The sequence below is a fragment of the Mytilus californianus genome, unplaced genomic scaffold, assembly GCF_021869535.1.
Source record: "Mytilus californianus isolate M0D057914Y unplaced genomic scaffold, xbMytCali1.0.p SCAF_10, whole genome shotgun sequence".
Taxonomy (NCBI): Eukaryota; Metazoa; Mollusca; class Bivalvia; order Mytilida; family Mytilidae; genus Mytilus; species Mytilus californianus.
In genome coordinates this window covers 47219330-47242566 of record NW_026262582.1, presented here as the reverse complement: position 1 = coordinate 47242566, position 23237 = coordinate 47219330, and the positions used below count along the sequence as shown (strand labels likewise).

Sequence of the window (23237 nt, the reverse complement as noted above, 5' to 3'; positions counted from 1 at the left end):
AACTAAATAGGTCTATCAATACCCATGCTACGTTAATCTTTAAAGACCCAAATGTTGCAAAACACGTATTCTACCACCATGACAAATATGTTGTTGTCCCCGCAGTTATAGCTCCAAACAACATCGTTTTTTGTATGTAGATCTCATTACATAAACTGCTTGATAATTGAATTAGGTATTGACAATACACTTGGAAACTCAACATATACGACATTTACCAGAGGAAATCCTGAATAATCATAGGACTGTTCTATGTTCCTTTGAATTTCAACCAAAGATGAAGAACTAGATCTTCCATCACTGCATTGGATACCTAAACTACATAAGTGTCGTTACAAACAACGGGATATTGCTGGGTCTTCCAAGTGCTCCACAAAACCTATTTCTAATTTATTAACATCTAGTTTATCAGCAATCAAAGCTGGGCTTCACAGTTATTGTGAAACTGCCTATTCTAGAGGTGGCGTGAATCAGATGTGGATACTAAAAAATTCCAAAGGTCTTTTAGAGTACATACAATCTAAGACTCTCTCATCTTGCAATAATATTAAAACATTTGACTTTTCTACAATTAACACAAGTATTCCCCATTCCAAACTAAAAGACAAATTGAAAGAGGTGGTATTGCTTTGTTACATAAAAAAGAATGGCGAACGTAGATACAAGTGTATTGTCGTGGGGAGGGATAAATCCTACTTTGTCAAGAATCACTCTGATTCAAACAAAAAAATCTCTGAAACTGACATTATCAAGATGCTTGATTTCTTGATTGACAACATATTTGTTACGTTTGGAGGACGTTTTTTTTCAACAGACTGCCGGAATTCTAAAGGGAACGAATTGTGCCCTTCTCTTGCCGACTATTGTCTTTGTTATTATGAGGCTGACTTCATACAGGAACTTCTTAGGAAGAAAGATAAGAAGTTAGAAATATCCTTTAACTTTACGTTCCGCTATATAGATGATGTTCTCTCATTAAATAATACAAACTTTGGTGACTATGTTGAACGAATCTATCCCATCGAACTAGATATAGAGGATACTACAGATACAGTTAAGTCTGCCTTATTTTTTGACTTACATCTAGAAATTGACAATGAGGGTCGGTTGAAAACAAAACTTTACGACAAAAGAGATGATTTCAGCTTCCCAATTGCGAACTTTCCATTTCTATGTAGCAACATTCCAGCAGCGCCTGCATACGGAGTATATATCTCCCAATTGATACGATATTCCCGGACTTGTTTGTTCTATCATGATTTCCTTGATAGAGGGTTGCTGTTACAAGGAAGCTATTAAACCAAGAGTTCCCAATTTAAAGAAGTTGAAATCATCCCGTCGTAAATTTTACGGACGACATCACGAGTTGGTTGACCGTTATGGAATAACCGTTTCACAGATGATATTGGATATGTTCCTTATGTCGTAACACCAATACTCTTCCCTTTTCACGAATTTGACCTACCGAATAAGACTATTTACCGGTTTGTAATAACATAAGTAACACGACAGGTGCCACATGTGGAGCAGGATCTGCTTACCCTTCCGGAACACCTGAGATCACCCCCGGTTTGTGGTGGGGTTCGTGTTGCTTAGTCTTTAGTTTTCTATGTTGTGTATTGTGTACTATTATTTGTCTGTTTTTATTTTTATTTTTCAGCCATGGCGTTGTCAGTTTGATTTCAATCTATGAGTTTAACTGTCCCTCCGGTATCTTTCGCCCCTCTATTATAGTGTTTTTTTATTTGTCTTTATTAATATAAATTTTACTGTTTGGTCTGTTTTTGGTGTAATCTATTTGACGAAGCTCTGTACTTATGTATCCCGGCATTGTAATGATTGTATTATCTTTCACTTTTGCTTATGTGTTTCGTCCGTGTGACTTCTTGTGTTTCTTTGATACTTACGACGTGGCCCTGTACTTAAACATCCTGCCATTGTGTTATTGTTCTATTATGATTTTTGTATTCTTATCTTTCGTATTTGCCCTTTTGTGTATCTTTGATACATAATGATGTCGCTCTTTTTTTTCTAGAAGAGATGCACAATAAGCATATAGACAAGCGGCAAGAAGGACAAGGTAAACTTCTAATTTACATTCTGCAGATGATATGCCTTAAAGAAACTTAGACTATAATCTTTTCATACTTTAAACGACTAAATTATGTTATGTCTCTACCTGTGTGACGTTTACATTCTGACGTCAAACACGCGATTCTAAGTCAGAGTAAATGTTTATCTAACCATTCGGTCCCAGTACTTAAAATATTTCAATCCTTTATGGGTGGGTTTAATAAACATAAATAAAATATTAGAATAAGAAAGCAATGAATGAGGTTGTTAAATTTGATATACATGATATATGCTTTTGTGTGCTTCTTTGTTAAATATTTGTTTGTTTTTATTGTGATTAGGATTATAACACAATGTTGACTGCTGTGCCCCTATTTTCAACATTTTTACCTAATATTGCTGTCTGTTTTGTTCACGAATCGTTGTCAATATAATGAAATTTGATGCGACTGTCATAAAAGTGAGAGGCATAGCTAGCTGTAAAACCAGGATCAATCCACTATTTTCTACATAACAAAATGCCTGTACCAAGTCAGGAATATGACAGTTGTTATCCATTCGTTTGGTGTGTTTGAGCGTTTGATTTTGCCATTTTTTTGGGGACTTTCCGTTTTGAATTTTCCTAGGAGTTCAGTGTTTTTGTGATTTTACTTTTTGTTATTCAGAATGTTTCCGACGTTGACGAAGTTGACGAACAGGGGTCCTATTTAGAATGTTTCCAAGGTTGGCAAAGTAGGAAATAAGGGGTCTTATTCAGAATGTTTTTGAAGATGGTGAAGTTGGCAAACAGGAATACTATTCAAAATGGTTCCGTGGTTGGGGAAGTTTGACAATTGGGGTTTCATTCAAAATGTTTCCTAACCTACTGAAATTGGCGAACATGTGTCCATTCAGAATTGCGGTGACATGGCGAACAGGTTAGCGATCATATCCCTAATCCTTTTTTTCAGAAAGGGTCGAGTGTTGGTTGTTGATGTTATTTATTGTACTGTTCAGTATTGTTGTTTATTCCTGTTTTCTTCGATTATGTACTTGAACATTTTTAAATCTAACTGGTATTTTTTTTGTAAATCCAAGTATCTTGTACGTTTCATGAATGACATCATTCTATATGAAATCGACTTCAAATCTTTAAAATGAATAAACAATTATATCAAACTATATTGTTTATTATGCTAAATCTTTATATAAATAAGTAAAACTAAAAAAAGAACAGAAAAAAAACAACATAAAAACAAATTGCGACCAAACGAAAAAGAATACAATTTAAAACCGTGGCCTTCTTGAAAGACTTATTTTGATGACGATGTCTGTTTATTTGATGTTTTCACTCTAAGATGTCGCTGTTGACACAAAAGAAACCAGGTTACTCTCAGCCAGACTATCTGATATGGTTTAATATGTACATAGCCCGTCTAACCCTTTATAATTTTTACCTTAACACCTGAATTTATCAAATATTAAAACGTTCATATAATAAAATTAGTTCTTGCATGTTCAAATGGTCTATTACAAACAAATGATTAGAGATAAGGATTTTGTTCTTATACATGTTACACAAGATTATTCATTGTTAGATTCCCGATAGGCCCATCTTTCTTCTATATTCGAGAATTTTCCTTTGTACCTGTGTCCTTGTTTCATAACCCTGTTTTTTGTCTTTCTCCTCTTTGTTAGCAAGATCTTCAATGTACTGTTCAATCGTTAACGCATCTTTTTGCAGAGCTTTATTATTAATCTCTTCGATTAATTCCTTAATAAGTTCAAGAGTTTTTTTAAGTAAGCCAAAGGATTTGTCCCTTTCTTTTTGCCGATTGACTACTTGTTCACCTGAACAAAATGTGTCCACGTAATGCAGTTCGTATACATCTTGGCTTACTTCGTGATTTGCTACATCACATCTTTTATCGCAAACTGTACAATGACCTTTTTTCATTGCTTCGCATGTCCCTTTTAAAAAGTCAAACATCACCCAACAGTTTTTGTGACATGTTTTTTCACATTTGAGGCAAATAATAGATGATTTGCCATAAAACTGACGTCTCATTTCAGGGACTGTTCTTCTGTAGATTGATTTTTTCTTATTTTCCGGAGTCTCTTTTTCAATTGCATCTAAGACCACCTTGTCTTCTCTATAGTTTACAATATCCTGAGCTTCTTTGGAAAGCGTATCTTCTAATGATATGAGCTGAAATTCCAAGTTATGTCTGGCTTTCATGATTTCCTTGCTGGATTTTACAGTTGTCGTTTGTGTTGATTCAAGCTTTTTGAAAAGCTTTGAAAACGAATTCGTTCTACTCTTCCAAAATCGTTTGTTTAGCGATTCTGTGTCTTCGTCTGAACTGAAAGCCGTATAGAGGTTTGCATTGTTAAATCTAAAAATATCAGCATATGGTACTTGAGCTTTATCGAGGACTTCTACGCAAGCTAAATTTCCTGAATCATCCCATGTTCTGGCTAAAAAAATATTTTTTCTAATATCGTCACCAAACATTTTCAAAATGTTGGAAAATACGTGCTGTTGTGCATCTGTGAGCCTTGTTGTTGAGAACGGTACAACAATCAAAATTGCATCAAGATGATCAATTTTTTTGTCAAATAACTCTTTAATTTGGTCTTTCTTGTGTCGTTGTATCCAGGTATGTCTATGATGTTTACTCCACAAGTAACCCTAAGACCTTCCATTTTTGGTATTCGATAAACAGTAACTGACGTCGTTTGTGATTCGCACTGGAAATATAAATGTAAACACCTTTAGAACGCCATGGTATAATTAGTCATGTGTGTTTCAAAAGACAGTTATTACCCTGTGGTACCATTATATAGCTAGTATCAGCGGTATCTGCAGTTAAAGTCACCAAAACAATGTTTACAATGTATTTAAGAAAACTATGATTGTGTGTTTTGTTTATGTTTTTACGCCCCTTTTGAATTTATTAACTTTTTTATGCCGGTCATCACGTTTTTATTGGTGGAGGAAGTTGCAGAACCTGGAGAGGTTCTGTCCAATGGCACCAAATCGGCAATCCATATAAACTGTTTTTTTGGAGTAGAACAAGAAAATAAAATAAAATATAGGATTAAGAAATACAACGACACACAATGTCGATTACAGTACTACTACTTTTACATCAACACGATAACCGACAAGCAGTGCACATTTAAATTTGCTTTAAGACTGTTCACACGTGTGATATTATGCACATTATTCTTTCTGTATATAAGCTTATTTCATAAGTAGAACTATGCGTATAAACGTTCTGCAAACAACAATCCTGCTTGGGATTTAAGACCCTATTGACACAAACATGCACGAAATATGCAATAAATCAATCAATCTAAGACCCTATATCCCTACTCTGACCTAAAGGAGAACTCAAGCAACACTAAATATTATTGTTAAACACATACATATACTTTCTACAATCTGTTGATAACTTTAGTTTTGTATTTCGCAAGGTCAAGTTTATTTCTGCCTTTGTATGACGTCTTAACACTTACACAGACGCTACCAAATCCATTGGCTGTGTAGAATTGATATGTTAATCTTCGATACATGAATAGTTTTATTGGCTTAGAACTAGCTTTCAATAACAACGAGTTCTGCCAGATCTGCACATTGTGTTTTTTGTGTTTTTGCAAATCTTTTTTATTTTATTGTTTTGTTTTGAATTTGATAAATATAAAGGCCTTTTCAACTGGTTTTGATAATTTGTTCGTATTTTGTTCTGTTGTTCCACTGTCCCAAGTAAGGGGAGGTTTGTCGCAAGCTAATATGTGTGACTCTGCCACTTTATTTATGTGTTTGTCGAAGACAAGAGCCTGAAATTCAGTAGTTATAGTTTTTTGTTATTGTTTCATATTTGTTTCACGTTTGCTTTGTCCTACATATTGGTCTTTTGATGTTGTCCCAAAAAACTAAAAGTCTTACACTGAATCTATATATTTTGTTTGAGACCAGAATATTGTCAAAAAATTAAAACAGAACTTGCGTTTCAGATTAAGAAAGGGTCTGGGAAACGCGCATAATGCATGATTTTGCGCCATTTTTTTCTATAGCTTCTTGGGGCCTTCAGCGAACCCCAGACTCTTCGCTGATTTTTTTTTCGCATCGCTCCGCTCGGCGAAAATGTTTGACAACTTTTAAAAGAGGCTAGTCACAGCCCAGCTTTAATACCTTGTACGTATGCAATATATGCAGTTTGCAATTCAGAAGATTAACTTCCAGAGGATGATGATTAATTCTGATTGACTTAATTGACTATGTTATATCTATAACCCTTCACAAGTTCTAAAATTTAAATGACTATTTTGATGTATTACATATATTTTTCCCATTTGAATTAAACCAAAGACGGTTATATATCGAAGATAAGTTTGAGGAATTTGCATTGAAAGTAAATAATTTGAAAAATAATAATGATTTAAATAATAATAATAATAATAATGATTTAAATAATAATAATAATAATAATGATAGTACTACTCATGATAATAATAATAGCTTACTAAGAAAATCTAAGCTGATAAGATAAATGAACGAAAGAATGAACTCATGATCCTCATTTTCTCAGAAACATTGAAATCTTAGTACATTATCTACATTATGCAATAATAACCTAGTTGTTTTGTTTTTTTTTTTTCCTCCTCTGAAGTTTCGTTGATTAAAAAAAATCGGTGACAATCATTGTAAGAAACTCCAGCTATAAAATTCATCAAGGCATCTATCAATGTACTCCTTCCTGTTCCGGTTGCTCCTAAGAGAAGCACTGTTTTTTCTTCATTTCCGCGTGGTCCAGGATTACGCTTCGCAACTAAAAAAAAACGGATGGTATAATATTTATTGGTTAGAATTAATATATACTACAACAACAGTCCTTAAGGATGAGCTTTCTTTACAAGAGACACACCCTTGACGCCCATATCAAACCAGGTGGAGCTTCATTAAAATTGAAAATCTAAACATTGAGCAAAATCAGGTTAAGTCTAGCTATATCTGGATGCTGAAATTCGTTTAGGTGTTGAATAAAAAAATATATATATGATAAAATGCAGGTAGAATACCAGGTTTTTGCAGTTTTAGCTTTAAAGTATTTTATCTTTTTGTCATGTCGGAATGAGGCTTCATAAACACACGCAAGCACTATTCAATAAACTGATTATACAAAAAAACTATTTTATTATGTAGAAAACGCTATGTAGGCTAAATTTATTTATTTGTTGAGTGTTTTGACTTTGGTAGACACTCACTGTTGATAGAGCAGGTATTTTACTATTTCAGTGATTTCAAATTCTTACTTACTGCGTATTTTAAACAGTGGTATTACACAAATGGACCTTTCAAAACACACATATGCAAATTGTTGAAATAACAATAACATATATTCCCATAATGGAAAACGTTATTTTAGTAAAGCCACACCCAAATTGATATTAAATGATAAGCGTTCCGTTATGCATTTTGCCTGATCTTGACAAAGATGCAATCAGTAATTCCATACTGATGCCTTCAACAATACTTCAGTGATGCGTTCTCTACCCTTCGGTTAAATCGGTCAAAAAAAGAGATTCGGTATGATTGCGTATAAACAACTTTGCATCATTTAAAAAATGCCAAGATGTAGACAATTTCTTGTCAGTGTACTACCTTCAACACTGAGCTTAGTACTTACCGTAATGTAAGCTGTATAATATCCTAAGGGTCAAATAAAGGCAACAGTAGTATACCACTGTTCGAAATTCATATATCGATTGAAAAAAACAAATTCGGGTTACAAACTAAAACTGAGGGAAACACATCAAAATGTGAAACAATGTAGATAAGAAAACCAATGCGGTAATAAATACTGGAACCATAAAGAATTGTGTTACGGAAAGAAATAAACTGTAATCCCTGTTAGCTTGCTGCAAAGGACAGGAAAATAGAATCAGATACTAAACCTAACGAACATGTTATAGTGATGGTACAGCACAAAAAAGAATTTACCGTAAAAATCAGCTGAAAAACAACTCCCATAAGGGAAGAGTAACGATCTTAGAGTGCTTGCTGTTATAAAAATCTAGTTTCGAGGAAGTCTAAAACCATGATTCTACTTAAAAAAAACCAGCGAGGACACCTGCAACATTACCATATTATTTTGCAAAGACAGCATAGCGGTCTAGAAATAACAGGACGTAAACAGGACAAGCATGTAAAAATATAAATAACCCAGTAGGCATCTGACGTTGTACCGATGTGGATATTTGGTTGAAAATAGGTCGCGACGTCGGCGACCTAAATTCAACGTCGGCTTAACGTCGAATTGCAAACGTCTACCGGACGTTGGAAAATGACGTCAATTCAACCTTGCTTTTTGGTCGCGACCATATCCAACGTCAACACAACGTCGGATAGGTCATATGTCGGTCGTCTTAATATTCTAAAAAAAAAAAAATTCACATGTGCAAATTATGCACGTATTATTTCAAATTGCTATAGATGTACCTATCAAAACATAATTGACCTAAGAAGAAATAGATATATCCCTCTACATAAAACAATATATATTCCATCGAATATATATGCCATATTCTAGTGTTTATTTTTATATCTCAATTTCATATTGATCATAATCACCCTCCCCCTTCCAACTGCCAACACGGAATCATCAATCGGAACTACTCGGCCTTTCAGGTTGCACGCGAGAATAATGGCCGAGTAGTTACGATTGACGCAATCCACTCAATATACTCTTTAAATTATTTTTGTAGATAATTTTTCATGTGCGTAGTATACTCAATCTAATCGTAAAAGTGTAATATTAATTAAAAAGGAAAATTTACTATGATATATTGATGTACGGATAATTATTATTAGAAATATTTTTTATGCGTGTTGTTTAGAGATTATTTAATAGTCTGGTTCCCGGTAATTTTCTTCCTTGAGCACAATGCAAATTGTTACGATAGGAACCAACATTAGATTTAAACAGGCGCGTACTCGTGAAAAACAACAAAAATTAACGAAGACAAAGATTAATCAACAACTAGAAGTAAATATAAGGTTAGTGTTGTAATCGTAAAGTTTCATCTTTACATTTTAGTTGACAGTTTCCTGAAAATCTCTGTTAAATGCCCACGCCGACCTCGTAATTATAGAATTATATTTTTTGGGGGGAATAGAAATTAGAATATTATTAAAGGCTTTTTGGGGTTATAAATTTGAATCCATATGACATTATATCAGAATTATTAAGATTTGTTAACCTAAAACAATCCATCACATCTGTCACCATACACGTATGCATACATGCTTATGAAACCTAATTTAGCAACAAAAAAAAGGGGGTGAATTTGATGATAAAAAGCATTTTAGTTTTACAGAGCCCTTGTAGTTGATGGTTAATATGAGGCAGGTGTAACCTTAGTCCAAATAATTATGACGTCTTGTAAGGCTGTTTTTTATAATGTTTTGGTCACCGTACGTACATGTACAGCGTCCAAATAATATTAATTATGAAAAATAGCCTTACAATTACAAGATGTCATTATAATTTTGACTAGTGTAAGGTGTGAAAGTGGACTGATTAAATATATCAATTGAAATAAATTATGGTTTATTATACATAACTTTCAGTTTCATGCAATGACATTTATTGCTTTTCCCAATTTTACTTCACCAGATGTATATCAGACCAGGTTTATAATTAGACACTCCAGGTTTCATCCATATGATATATTTATTATATTCCTTTGCCTGATCAGACATGTTTATGTTGCATGTGCATGAATTTAACTTCTAATACTATCAGATTTTCTTAGTACTGCAACACAAAAAATATGTGTGTTAAAAAAGGATCGGTAAAAAAATTAAGGTCATTTGGTAAAAAATATTTTTATGTCCCACCTACGATAGTAGAGGGGCATTATGTTTTCTGGTCTGTGGGTCCGTCCGTCTGTAATTTTTATTGAGGTATCTATTAAAATTGCTTAAAGACCTCTCTCTTTAATTATAGAAATCATTTTACATCAATCAATTATCTTGGGGTGTAAATTAGATACACCTACTCGGGCTAACACTCTTGTGGTGTATCTAATACATATTAACTGGTTAATTTTTTTTTAATGAGGACTTGACTGACTTGTTCTTATATAATTTGCAGATTGTTACTAAGGTCCCCTGCTTGAGTCACTAAAAAAAATGTATGTTTATTATGAACCAAATAGGATAAAAAGAGAAGTCTCTATATAATGATCATACAATTATTGTTGCATGTGCATGTTTTATTTTTTTCAGGATTTGTTGACCATGTCAAACTTCAACTTGAAACGTTGGCGTAAGGTCCCTGCTGAAGCTAGAGCATTGGCTCTTGGTACAAGTAGTGAAGATGAAGAAAATGCATCAGTAATTTCAAGTCAAGAAAAAAATTCATCAGGAAATGAGAGAGGAGAACATTCATGTAATAGTGAGGAAGCAAATGAGCCTTGTACTGATGAGAATACCACTGAAACTGATTCAAGTGGTGAATCAGACTTTGGATTTGTGGAGGAAGTTGACACGTCGGATTCGGAGCAAGAAATTGGCCATGTTTCTGATACCGAAGAGCCAAGTTTGTCATTGAAGGAAAAAATAGTAGATTGGTCAACAAAAAATAATTTGACAAGATCTTGTTTAGATGAACTGCTAGTTGTCTTGAAAAGTGAAGGTCTTCAAGTCCCAAAAGATGCTCGCACATTACTACAGACCCCTAAAACTGTTGATTCTGAAGAAAAATGTGGTGGACAGTATATTTATTATGGAATAAAAAATGGAATGATTAAGATTCTTGAAGGCTTGCCTCCATGTACTTTAAATAATCTGCAAAACATCTATTTGAATATAAATATTGATGGTGTGCCCTTATTTAATCATCAGGAAAGCAATTCTGGCCGATTTTATGTAGCTTTGAAAATTTTTCGCCGTTTATTGTTAGCCTGTACTTAGGGAATTCAAAACCCAGTTCATTACATGAGTTTCTTGATGATTTTCTATCTGAACTTGATGAAATAACTAATCAAGGAGTAAGTTTTGAAGACAAAACATTTCAAGTAGAAATGAGAGCATTTATATGTGATGCACCAGCAAGGGCATTTTTGAAACAAATTAAAGGCCACACTGGGTATTTATCATGCGAAAGGTGTGTGATTAAAGGATTTTGGAAGAATAATCGTGTAACAATGTACTCTTGCGAATTACATGAAAAAACAACTGACGAATTATTTTCAGCGCAAACTTATGTTAACCATCAGATGGGTGTAACACCACTTGTTCAGCATGGCATTCCATGCATATCGTCATTTGTCTTAGATTATATGCACTGTGTTTGCCTTGGGGTTTTCAAAGGATCCTGGCAGTTTGGAAGGAGGGTCAGAAAGAAGTGGAAGATGCTCTTCCATACAGCTGGGTGCAAAATAGTGAGGTGAAATGGCCACCAGGAGTAAATGTCAACAAGCGTATCGAAGCTATGACAAAACCAGCAAATAGCTGGAGACGTTTTGAGCTGGTGAAAGTGAAATGTAAATCTGGTATGTATTACAAACATGTATCTTTATATTTATAGTTTATGTACTGGATAAAGTGTTACATGATAATTTTATGATTGTGCAGATCTAGAATTTACATATAATTGAATATATTGCTCAGCATGTACATTTTGATTGAATCAGCTGGCGATATATATTGTACTAGATTTGTAGTTATATTGGTCTCTTAACAACCTATAGCTATATGTATACAACTTTTTGCATTCTCTCAACCTAAGCTTATATGGAATTATTATATCTACACATGTTCATACATTATACATATTTTTCAGCCAGTAAAGATGTATGTGAATCTTTTGATCTAACATCAGCAGCGGAAAGCTGCATTGAAGAAGAATATGAGGAAACTGACAAAAGAAAGCAAACCAAAAGGATCTTTAAAGATTTTGTGACGGGTAAAATTATATATTTTATTAACATTTAAATCATGGTTTTTCAAGAATAATTTTATGAGATTGTCAATTAACAGAAAAGGTTTTGTATTTTGAATGATTGGCTAACATAGAAAAATAGTGAATTTAAAATTTTACAGATGAGACTACAACAAATACCTTCTACATTGATGTAGCAATTGTAAGAAGTTTACATTATTGTTCATGTGAAAAAAACAGTCTATTATAAAGCAGACAATTCAGTCAATACTAGGATTTATCATAAATATATTTTGAACAGATATATCATGTTAAGGAGGGGTATTTGCAAAAAATACCAGTCGAGAGAATGTTAAATTTCGCAAGACGCAAGGCGAGGGAAATTCATTCTCAAGACAGGTATTTTTTGCAAACACCCCTCAAGAACATGCTATATCTGTTTAATTACACCGACTATTAACGTACAAAAACACATTGATGATCGTGACGTTACAAGCGTCCAGTCGGATAGAGTATTTTTTGGCAAATACCACAGCAGAGAGGGTAAAAAGGCATATCCTTTTGCATATACCCTGGCGGCGTTTAAAAATGAAAGATATTCATTAGATAAAAGTAAATTGGTGAAAAATACACTGGCTATCAACCAATCAAAACCCAGGATTCTTACATAAGGTGTAATTATAATTAAAATTATTTTATAAAAATGTTAAAAGCAAAACAAGTAATGTAATTACACACATAGTTGCAATATAAGAATATACAATCTTCTATTATAAGACATGTCCAAAGAATCTGAAAATGATGAAAGAATTGGTTCAAGCAGTAAGACAACTAGTACAACTGAGTCACAGAATGCCTGTAATAGATCCAGCAGTCAGACCAAGACTAGTACAACTAAGTCACAGAATGCCTGTAATAGCTCCAGCAGTCAGACCAAGACTAGAACAACTAAGTTACAGAATGCCTGTAATAGCTCCAGCAGTCAGACCAAGACTAGTACAACTAAGTCACAGAATGCCTGTAATAGTTCTAGTCAAAAAGGTATAAAAATAAACATTTTTTGAACAAAATAAATCTCAATCTAATTCTGAGCTTAAAGGTGTACTTTTTTTGTATTATAACATGTATAATACAGTATTTTGACAACATCGTTTATAAAATTTAATATAAACTGTAATATATATATTTATTTGTATAAAAAGTCTTATCTTTCTTGAATCAATCAATGAATTACAATCTTATGTAATTCATCCATTGATTCAACTATTATACATTAGATTACCTTAAGCACCATTTTCTTTGTTTTAGATGATTATCAAATACCGCCACCGCCGAGAAAAGCAGCACCAGAAAAAAACACACGAGTCCAGAGAGAGTGGAAGTAAAGTCATGTCATATTCAAGACAAACTGACAAACCAGACAAAAACAGACAAGATCGATCAAGGTCAAGAGAGAGTGGAAGTAAAGTCGTGTCAAATTCAAGACAAACTGACAAACCAGACAACAACAGACAAGATCGATCAAGGTCAAGAGAGAGAGTCAGGTCATGTTCAAGACTGACAGACTATAGCCAAGACAGATCAAGGTCAAGATCTATGTCAAGACAGACAAAGGACGAGACAGATCAAGATCTATGTCGAGACTGACAGATGAAAGAGGAAACAGGTCAAGATCTATGTCTAGACAATCCGACTATAGACAAGACAGATCAAGATCTCTGTCAAGACGGACAGATGAAAGAAGAAATAGGTCAAGATCTATGTCAAGACGGTCAGACTATAGACTAGACAGGTCCAGATCTCGGTCAAGACAAACACACAGGACACTAAACAGGTCACGACAGATGGACAGTAGACGAGACAGATCACGATCAAGGTCAAGACAGACGGACAATAGACGAGACCGATCAAGGTCAAAACGAGACAGGTCGAGACAGTCAGACAATAGACGAGACTGCATGACGTCAAGACATAAGGACAGCAGACTACCCAGCTTGACGTCAAGACGGAAATCCAGACAGAGTGACAGCACTCCAGCTAGACTGAATGACGGACAAACCCCATCAGCATCAAGACAGAGAGACGGTAAAAATGCACAAAAAAGTTCTGATGGCTTTCCCATGCCTGAGGCCAGTAAGTATGGTTTTGTATAAATCTATGTTTTAACTCTTAATTAAATATGCATTTGCAGTTTATCTTTAAAATAAAGCTTTTGTTACAGTTCAGTACTGTTCATTCAGTTATGATTTTATCCATCATAAAATTAAATAAAGATTCCTTCTCATCATATATTTCCTTACGGAAAAATCCTTGACACAAGTATTTTTTTATTTGACTAAATGTATGCTATATTTATGATTTAATAATAATCTTGTTTGATAATTTTAGAATTTCAGAGAAAAGTGTTCCAACTCTTATTGGAATTGAGGACGGGGCTTAATGATCTGGCTGGGAGACCTATACAAAATGTAGGTGCAGGTGTATGTCCTTTGCCTGACTTATTAACATCAAAGGCAGACACAGAAGAAGACTTCAACAATATAAATGAATTGTTGAAGAGACCCCAAGAAAAAAAGACCAGGGTAAAACTTTAAATATTATATTGTTGTCATAGAATTTAAAGATTTCATTTTAATTATTTAACATAAATAAAAATCCTTTTTAATTAACCAATTGTTAAAAGTGACAATTATTGCTATTTATGTTGATGCAGTGTTTCTTTATAAAAGATATATTGCTAAATTTGTCTTTTCCATGAGTTCTATATATTGCCACTCTATAATGATAAATTTGTATGTAATAACTTATTTATTTTTCAGATAGAACATCTGAAAAGGATAGGGGGCAGTGATTATAAAGACAATGTCCAGAAATTTTTGCGAAGGTAACTTCTATTTTTGTGAAACTTTTATTTTACCAATATCTAAACTAGATTGTGGCATTATGTGCTATTTTACCCTTTTTGTAGAAAACTTGCATAATTATAATATTGAAACATAAACCAGCTTCATGTATTTCTGAATTAACAACTAAATGATATGAGGTTTAAATATTCAAAACTGTCATGTGACTGTTATAATCCTGTAATAGTAAAATAAGTTTGTGAATGAAATAAGAGTTCTTATGTATTTCATAAAATTTTCTGACTTTTTTTCAATTGAAAAATTTGTTGACATTTCAAAAAAGGTTTTCTTCCTTTTCTGACATATATTTATCATTACAGAGTAATGTCCAATGAACTCATGGCAAAATACAACATGAAGGGAAACCGTGGAAAATTAAATTTTGAATCCACAGAAATATGCAAGGTTATTGTGGGTAGGTAATTTATTTGCTTCTTTAATATTCTTTTAAGCAGTGTCAATACAGTTTTGGAATTGCATTGCCATTGAGCTTTTCTCATCACTTGGCATCCGTCGTCCGTCGTCGTTAGCTTTTATAAAAATCTTCTATAAAACCACTGGGCCAAATTTAACCAAACTTGGCCACAATCATCATTAGGGTATGTTGTTTAAAAAATGTGTCTGATGACCCCGCCAACCACCCAAAATGGCCGCCATGGCTAAAAATAGAACATAGGGGTAAAATGTAGATTTTGGCTTATATCTCTGAAACCAAAGCATTTAAAGTAAATCTGTCATAGGGTAAAACTGCTTATCAGGTCAAGATCTATCTGCCTTGACATTCTCAGACAAATCTGACAACCCGTTGTTGGGTTGCTGCCCCTGAATTGGTAATTTTAAGGAAATTTTGCAGTTTTTGGTTATTATCTTGAATATTATTATAAATAGAAATAAACTGTAAACAGCAATAATGTTCAGCAAAGTAAGATCTACAAATAAGTCGTCATGACCACAATTGTCAGTCGACTTTAGGAGTTATTGCCCTTTATAGTCAATTTTTAACAATTTTTCGTAAATTTTTGTAATCTTTTACAAAAATCTTCTTCTCTGAAACTACTGAGACAAATTTAACCATACTTGGCCTTAATCATTATTAGGGTATCTAGTTTAAAAAAATTTGTCCGATGACCCCGCCTTCCAACCATCATGGCCGACATGGTTAAAAATAGAACATAGGAGTAAAATGCAGTTTTTGGTTTATATCTCTGAAACTAAAGCATTTAGAGCAAATCTGACAGGTTGGAAAAAATGTTCATCAGATTTAGATTTATCTGCCCTGAAATTTTCAGACGAATCCAACAACCCGTTGTTGGGTTGCTGCCCCTGAGTTAGTAATTTTACAGAAATTCTGCAGTTTTTTGTTATTATCTTAGATATCATTATAATATCTAATATCTAATACTATGAATTATGATTTTAACCTTATTTTACATGATTTCCAAAGCATCAGTAAATACAGGTGAGCGACACAGGCTCTTGAGAGCCTCTAGTTGTGATTTTGGGTAATTTAAAAAAAATAAAAAATAAAACATGTCTCTGTGCTATTAAAGTTTAAAAGAAATGAGATTTTTTCAACCCTTGAGCAAGAAATAGACAAATTGGTTTATTTTAAAGCTTTGATTTATTTAATTCATAATTTTTTAAATATAGAGAAAAAATATGAAGTTGTTTCAAGATTATTTTGAATGTTTACCTTATATGTGTCATATGGATGAAAATTGACTAATTCTTGATTTTAACACTGTCTGGTTCTACAAAAAAATTATTTTTTTTATTCCACAAACTGCCAAGAATCTGTTTCCAGTAACTGAACATAACATTCTTCAGGTGACTGCAGCATACCTGAAGTATGCACCTGACAGAATGGGAGGAGGTGGGCGTAAGAAAAAAGCTGATGCAGCAGCAGGAATAGTAGCGGCCAACAATGGAAATGGAGAGGCCAACAATGCAAATGGAGCGGACAATAATGGAAATGGAGATGCCAATAATAGAGATGGAGCTGATGATAGACAATGATGTTTTAAATGTTTAAAAAATCCCATATTAAATATGCATATGTTTTTGATTTTTGATTATTTTTTGTATATATGTATAACATCAGATTGTTGTACAAGGTAGTTGTGGTGACATGTTCACAAGCACTCAGCATAAGGTTTCCAGAATTTGATATATAGAACGATTTTCTGATGTTCAAGCACTTATTCAGGACGTTTACTAGTTTGAATTATGTTTGATTGACCCCTTCTTGACCAACTTAAGTACTTTGATCAGTACTTTACTATTTAAGAATGATGTGAAGACATCTGAGCATATTTAAGAGGTTTAATGGTGGTTGTTATTACGTTATATAGACGTTGTACGGACATCTGAGCATATTTAGAGAGGTTTATTGGCGGTTGTTATTACGTTGAATAGACATTGTACTGACATCTGAGCATATTTAAAGAGGTTTATAGGTGGTTGTTATTACGTTGAATAGACGTCGTACTGACATCAGAGTATATTTAAAGAGTTAAAATGAAGGTTTTGACGTTGGATAGACGTTTTTCACGACGTCGGCTGGACGTCAGATTTTGACGTCTAAAAAATATCATATACAACCAAAATATAACGTAGGTGCAACGTCAGGGTCCAACGTCTAAATGACGTATATACAACGTCTAATGTCTGTTGGGAAGGATGGCGACACGAGGTCAATTGTTAATAACTTGAAAGAAATACAATTTTGGATATGTATTAAACTGTCAAAAAAAAATCCATGTTAGTTCCAATAAAACAGATAAAAACAAATCCATAATAGTTTATGACACCTCTCATTAGTTCATAAAGTGCAAGTTCAATTGTTAATTGCAGTTTATTCATGACATAACTTGAAAAATAATGTAAACTTTGATCTTCAATTGAAAGGCATTGACATCATCGATAAGACCAAATTAAAGTCATTGATTAAGAAAAAAAATAGACAGTAAATTTAGTAATAGTTTGAATTAAAATAAAATATAATTTATTGTATAAGAAGTCGATTTCATCGATATATTCATACATAAAAATGATAATAAAAAAAAGTGTTGGCCTATCATATTTATTGTAGTAAATGCACATATTAAAATTTTGTATAGGTATTTTATTAATTACTTTATATTTTGAAATTAAGACATAGAACTGTTCGATGCTTCTAACATTATGGGGATATATTTTTGAAACTAATTGTAAATCCAAGGTAAAAAGTGGACTATATTTTTAGCCGTCTATTACCCCTGGATTCATTTTGTAAACAGGGACCCTTAGCCTGTTACCTGGACGACTAAGGTAATTGTATACAGGAGCTATTAAAATAAAACATTTAAATGTGTAAAACAAATATTTGCATTTCAATCAATCTTCAAGAAACTTACTCATATCACAAATTCGAATTCAATCAATAACAGGCGTATCATTTTCTTCGTTTTTGACGTGTTGTAATGGATGTATGTCTGTGTTCACTGGTTGCAGGTGGAAGAAATTAGGCTTTTGAGTTCTGTCTGCTAATGCTTTCTGCATGAGGAAACTTGTCTTAGATTCCTTTGTCATACATTCCCCTGGAAAAAATTGCATAATTTTTCCGTCTTCATAACATACGTAAACATTGACTAGGTATTCAGTGCTGGACTTGAGGTCATCTATTTCAATACTAGTGTCGTCTTTTAATGCTTGTACAGCATTAAACAATCCCGAATTCGAATCTCTGAATTTAATATCAAAACTATTGATTTTGTCATTTTTGGTACCTTTACCAAACCTATTGCCCCATGACACTGTTATAGTGGATGATGTTGTCGTTAGACTCGTTTTTCTGAAATGTATGATTGTATAATTAGAAACAATGACCGATATATATTAATTCAACCCTTTCTCCCACAAAATAGCACAACCCAACATCTGAAAGTAACTGGCTAGTCAATGGTTTTAATGAGAAAAATAAAATAACAAAAATACCGAACTCCAAGGAAAATTCTTAACGGAAAGTCCCTAGGCAAATAGCAAAAAAACAAAAGCTCAAACACTTAAAAGCAATGGATAACAACTGTTACATTTCTGATTTGGTACAGGCATTTTCTTATGTAGAAAATGGTAGATTAAACCTAGTTTTATATCTAGCTAAACCTCTGTGTATGACAATCGCAAAAAATTACATTAAATTAACAACGGTGTGTGAAAAAAAACCAAATATTATGGAATCATTTCAAAAATAGGGGTACAGCAGTACTAAGGGATAGGTGTGCCTGGATAAGAAACCCCGACGGACGGAGGCAGGACGTGCTTTTATTCAGACACGCCGTATCCTTAAGTGTATCACTAATTTACACCCGATGCTAAATCCAATATTGGTTTATATTGAATATTAAATGAAACAGAACTAATAACATTTTCATTGACAATATCAAACCATGATTAATTAAAAAAAAAAATTAAATGAAACCTCACTGGTAACCTTCGTTGACATCTTTATTCAAACTCTGACAAGTGAGTAGATTTTACAAATGTCAAAGTTGCTGTTTTTCATATTCCCGTTAAATCCATGTGCTAATATAACAGTTTAGATCGTGCATTCTTAATACAAAAATGTACATCATGATCATTGTAAGCAGTTGTCAATATGGACGGGTATAAGACGGACGACTATTTGAGTCAGGCGTTGTATTTGTTAGAAGAGGCTGAAGATAACGCAATTAGTATGACCCAAAGTACCTACATGTATCAGTTTAATGAAGGTAATCATTAACACATTTAAAAAATTAAGGTTTAATAAAACCAAGGCTCCGTGTTGAAGACCGTACTTTGACCTCTAATGGTTTGCTTTTATAAATTGTGACTTGGAGTGCATTTCTTTCTAACACAGACGATGCAAACGGCTAAGTACGCACATATTTTGATAATTTGTTTCTTACATACGTTTGAAAAGTTTACATAAACCTTGACAAACTATGCACTCGCTTAAAATGCGTCTACAGTTTGTCGTTCATCGTTTGTTAGTACAAACGCGACATTTTTTTCTAATTTCAACCTTGAATTTTAGTAAAATTATAAGAAAACATTGGAACAATCTGCAAAAAGACAAACAATTCAGTGAAATCTTCGCCCTAGTGTCAATCATATTGTATAAACGTAACAAAAATATAAAAGAATAACTTGCTAAATAAAGGCAATAGTTGGGAGACTTTTGAAAAGGGACCCATGCTTAATTTACAGTATTAGCAAAAAATTCCGAAACACTGTTAGTAATAATCTTAATAATAGGCAACAAACATTCATACAAGTCATATGAAATAGAAAAATCGGTGTAAAGTCTTGAGATTTATTACTATGTTGATTGAAGGAACCCGGCGGTATTTAAAAATAACCGCGTAGTAAGTCTGTTCACCAACAACATGTGCATGCATTTTTGAAAGTTCAAACAGGCTCAGTAAACAATGATTAAACAATGTATTTGTTTCTACTTTTGTAGCGTTTAGCAAACGACATTAAACGCCACACAACGTTTACAACATTTAGGTTAGAAAGAAATGCGCTCTTGGATAGAGAGTTGTCTCATTGACACTCATACCACATCTTCTTATATATCAGACAAACATTCGTATTCGAACAAATTGAGGGATCGGTGTGACTGGATTAGAAACCCGACGACCGGACACGCTTGACATACAAAAATACAGATTGCATACGTAGGAACCCCCATTTTTGGGGGAGGGGTTCTGGAAGTTGGAACCCCTTTTATTTACGATCAGTGCATTTAGATAGGGACATACGGCTAGACGCCCTTCTTTATTCTTGGTTGACAACTTCTTTTAAAATGGCTTGATCCGCCTCTTGGTGCCATCATTAGTATTCAACAATCCAAACATTAATATTTATTTTATGATTAAGACTTAGTCCGAATAAACACTATATGTTTTTAGTGACTTTTGCATAATTCAAATTAAAGTCCTATAATGTATGTTCTCAAAGACATTGCCATATAGGATTAAAATTGTAGCTTCAACCAAAGGACTATTTAAAAGATTTTTTTTAAAAACTATGATTTAAAAACTTTTTAAAATTTTGAGTTGATAAGTGTTACACGGAACAAAATTGCTTTATTATACGTTGTATGTAAAACAAAATTACAAATATATCATATGATATATTCATATAATAAAAAAACACCTTTTTTAAGAGTTACGACCTTCACAGATTGACGTTACGATAAATTAAATCCTCAATTATTTTGTTGTTTTAGTTACGACCATCATGCTCGAATTTTTGAATGACTATTTTACGAAGTTTGAATGATTTCAGGGATTAAATTTATTTCAATATCAACACACCGACGATAAGTATGTATGAGACAAGCGGTTTGGCTCAAATAATGTTTCTCAATAGCAAATATACATACACTGTTGCTTTAAATTTTGTTCCGTGGGGTTAATACATTATATATGAAAATTATAGTTAAAAAACTTCGCATTAAATTCATTCAATAAAATAGTCTTACCCCATTATGATCGAGTGCGCTTCTTACTAACCCAAAAATTGTAGAAAAATCAATTATATAGAAAACTATACCTGTCAATCAAGTGTCTCGTGACCAATTTTTGACGACATACAATAAATTCGTTTATTGTATTGGTAAACGAACTAACTGAAAACGTGGGTTTTAATTTTCGGATAAAATGATTGGTATATAGCATTTACATATTTAATTAAGTATTTTAAATAGTATATGTTTTTGCCGAGGTTCCTCCCTATCATAGATGCACATAGTAATAGCATGCTTCTTGTAAATAAATTATCTTGATATATACGAAATGAGTTAACCAAATCGTTTTCAGATGAAACTTGGCTAAACGTTTTCGTCGTGCCTATATACAAATAATTCTTTAAGATTATTAAAGTCAAAAATGACCCACACATAAGAGATGATGACCAAAATGCGTTACAATAAGGAATTAAATAAAAAATAAATGCTTAATGCATACATGTATGAAGTATTACAAATATTGCGATACATTTAAAATACCTTTAGTTATATAACAGTTGTCGCGCAAGAGTTTTTTAATGTGTAAAGAGTGTAATATTCACTTTATACTGCATCATTATATTTAACCGTGAAGTATATTAGGTAAGGTATACTATCCTCCTTTCGAAGTAGTTTAGTCCTACAGACAGATTGGTTATCTGTCAGACTAGTCTACTCTTAAAGGAGGGTAGTTTACCTAACCTAATAATGACTTAGTTAGCTTGTCAATTTCTATATATATATACAAGCAAGCTCGTCAATGTCTATATACAAGCAAGTTAACCAAAGATATTACCTTCACCTACACACTCAATGCAATCGGCTGTAAAAGGGGTTGTCGATCATGATAAAGGACCAGAAATCCAAACTGTCAATGCAAAATATAAGGTGTGTTGTTGATAGGGCAGAACGTTTCCTCGCAATAAGTCTCATATTGACCCCTGAAAGACAAAGTGCTCTTTGGCCTGCAGAGCGCGTTGTAATATTAACCAATCAGAACAAACGTCCACGGTCAAATTTTATTTGTGCTACTCAAATAATTTTAAAACTAGAGAGCTGATAAAACTTGGTAGAATGTTATGTTTAAAATGTGAGTACAGATACTTTGAATAGTCTTTTTGAAAATCATCTGAAAATTGTGTACATGTACTATGTATATCTGGCATCAAAATATTTATACATGCTTTTACATTGGGGGCCTTTTCGAGTTATGGCATTGGTTGTGATATACTTGATTTTAAGTTGTTTTATTTTTATCGTGATGATAACATTCGTGGAAGCTATACACAGAGATCCAACACTTCGTCAGCACGTCAATGTGTTGGTTGATTCTGATGTTCAAGTGTTATTTTTTTTAAATCTAAAACGATGCCAACTTTCATTAAATTTTACGAAAATAAGACGATTGCTTTTTCATAAATCTTAAAATTGTGTCTGAACTTTGAAATTGTTTTTGTTCAAGTCATGAACCTCTTGTTTTTGTTAGTCTTGTGTGTTTTATCTTTTTTTTTTTAATTTTATTTGATTTCTATGTGTGTTTTTAGTTAAGTGTGGTGTATATTTTGCTGAACTTCATGGAAAATGGATTGTTGTATATATAGGTGCCAGCTGTGACACATTCCCCGTTTCCATTATCTATTTTTTGTACAGTTGACAATCTAATACCGTCTTATTAAAAATCATAGTACCCGAGAATCAATTATAATTACTTTGTCAACCTTTACGGAGTATTTTGATTGGACTTGTAATATCATTTTAAAAATGATAACTGCTGCTTCTCGACATGCCACAACG

At 33.0% G+C, this 23237-nt stretch overlaps 1 protein-coding gene across 1 annotated transcript; it reads left to right on the top strand.

The window, feature by feature from the left end:
• The first annotated feature begins 13392 nt into the window (after positions 1-13392).
• Positions 13393-16924, top strand: LOC127718753 (probable ATP-dependent RNA helicase DDX46). Its single transcript, XM_052224808.1, has 5 exons — positions 13393-14138; positions 14394-14587; positions 14825-14889; positions 15229-15319; positions 16736-16924. The coding sequence occupies exons 1-5, from the start codon at positions 13640-13642 to the stop codon at positions 16922-16924; spliced, it is 1038 nt and encodes a 345-aa protein (XP_052080768.1). The 5' UTR covers positions 13393-13639.
• The last annotated feature ends 6313 nt before the right edge of the window (positions 16925-23237 follow it).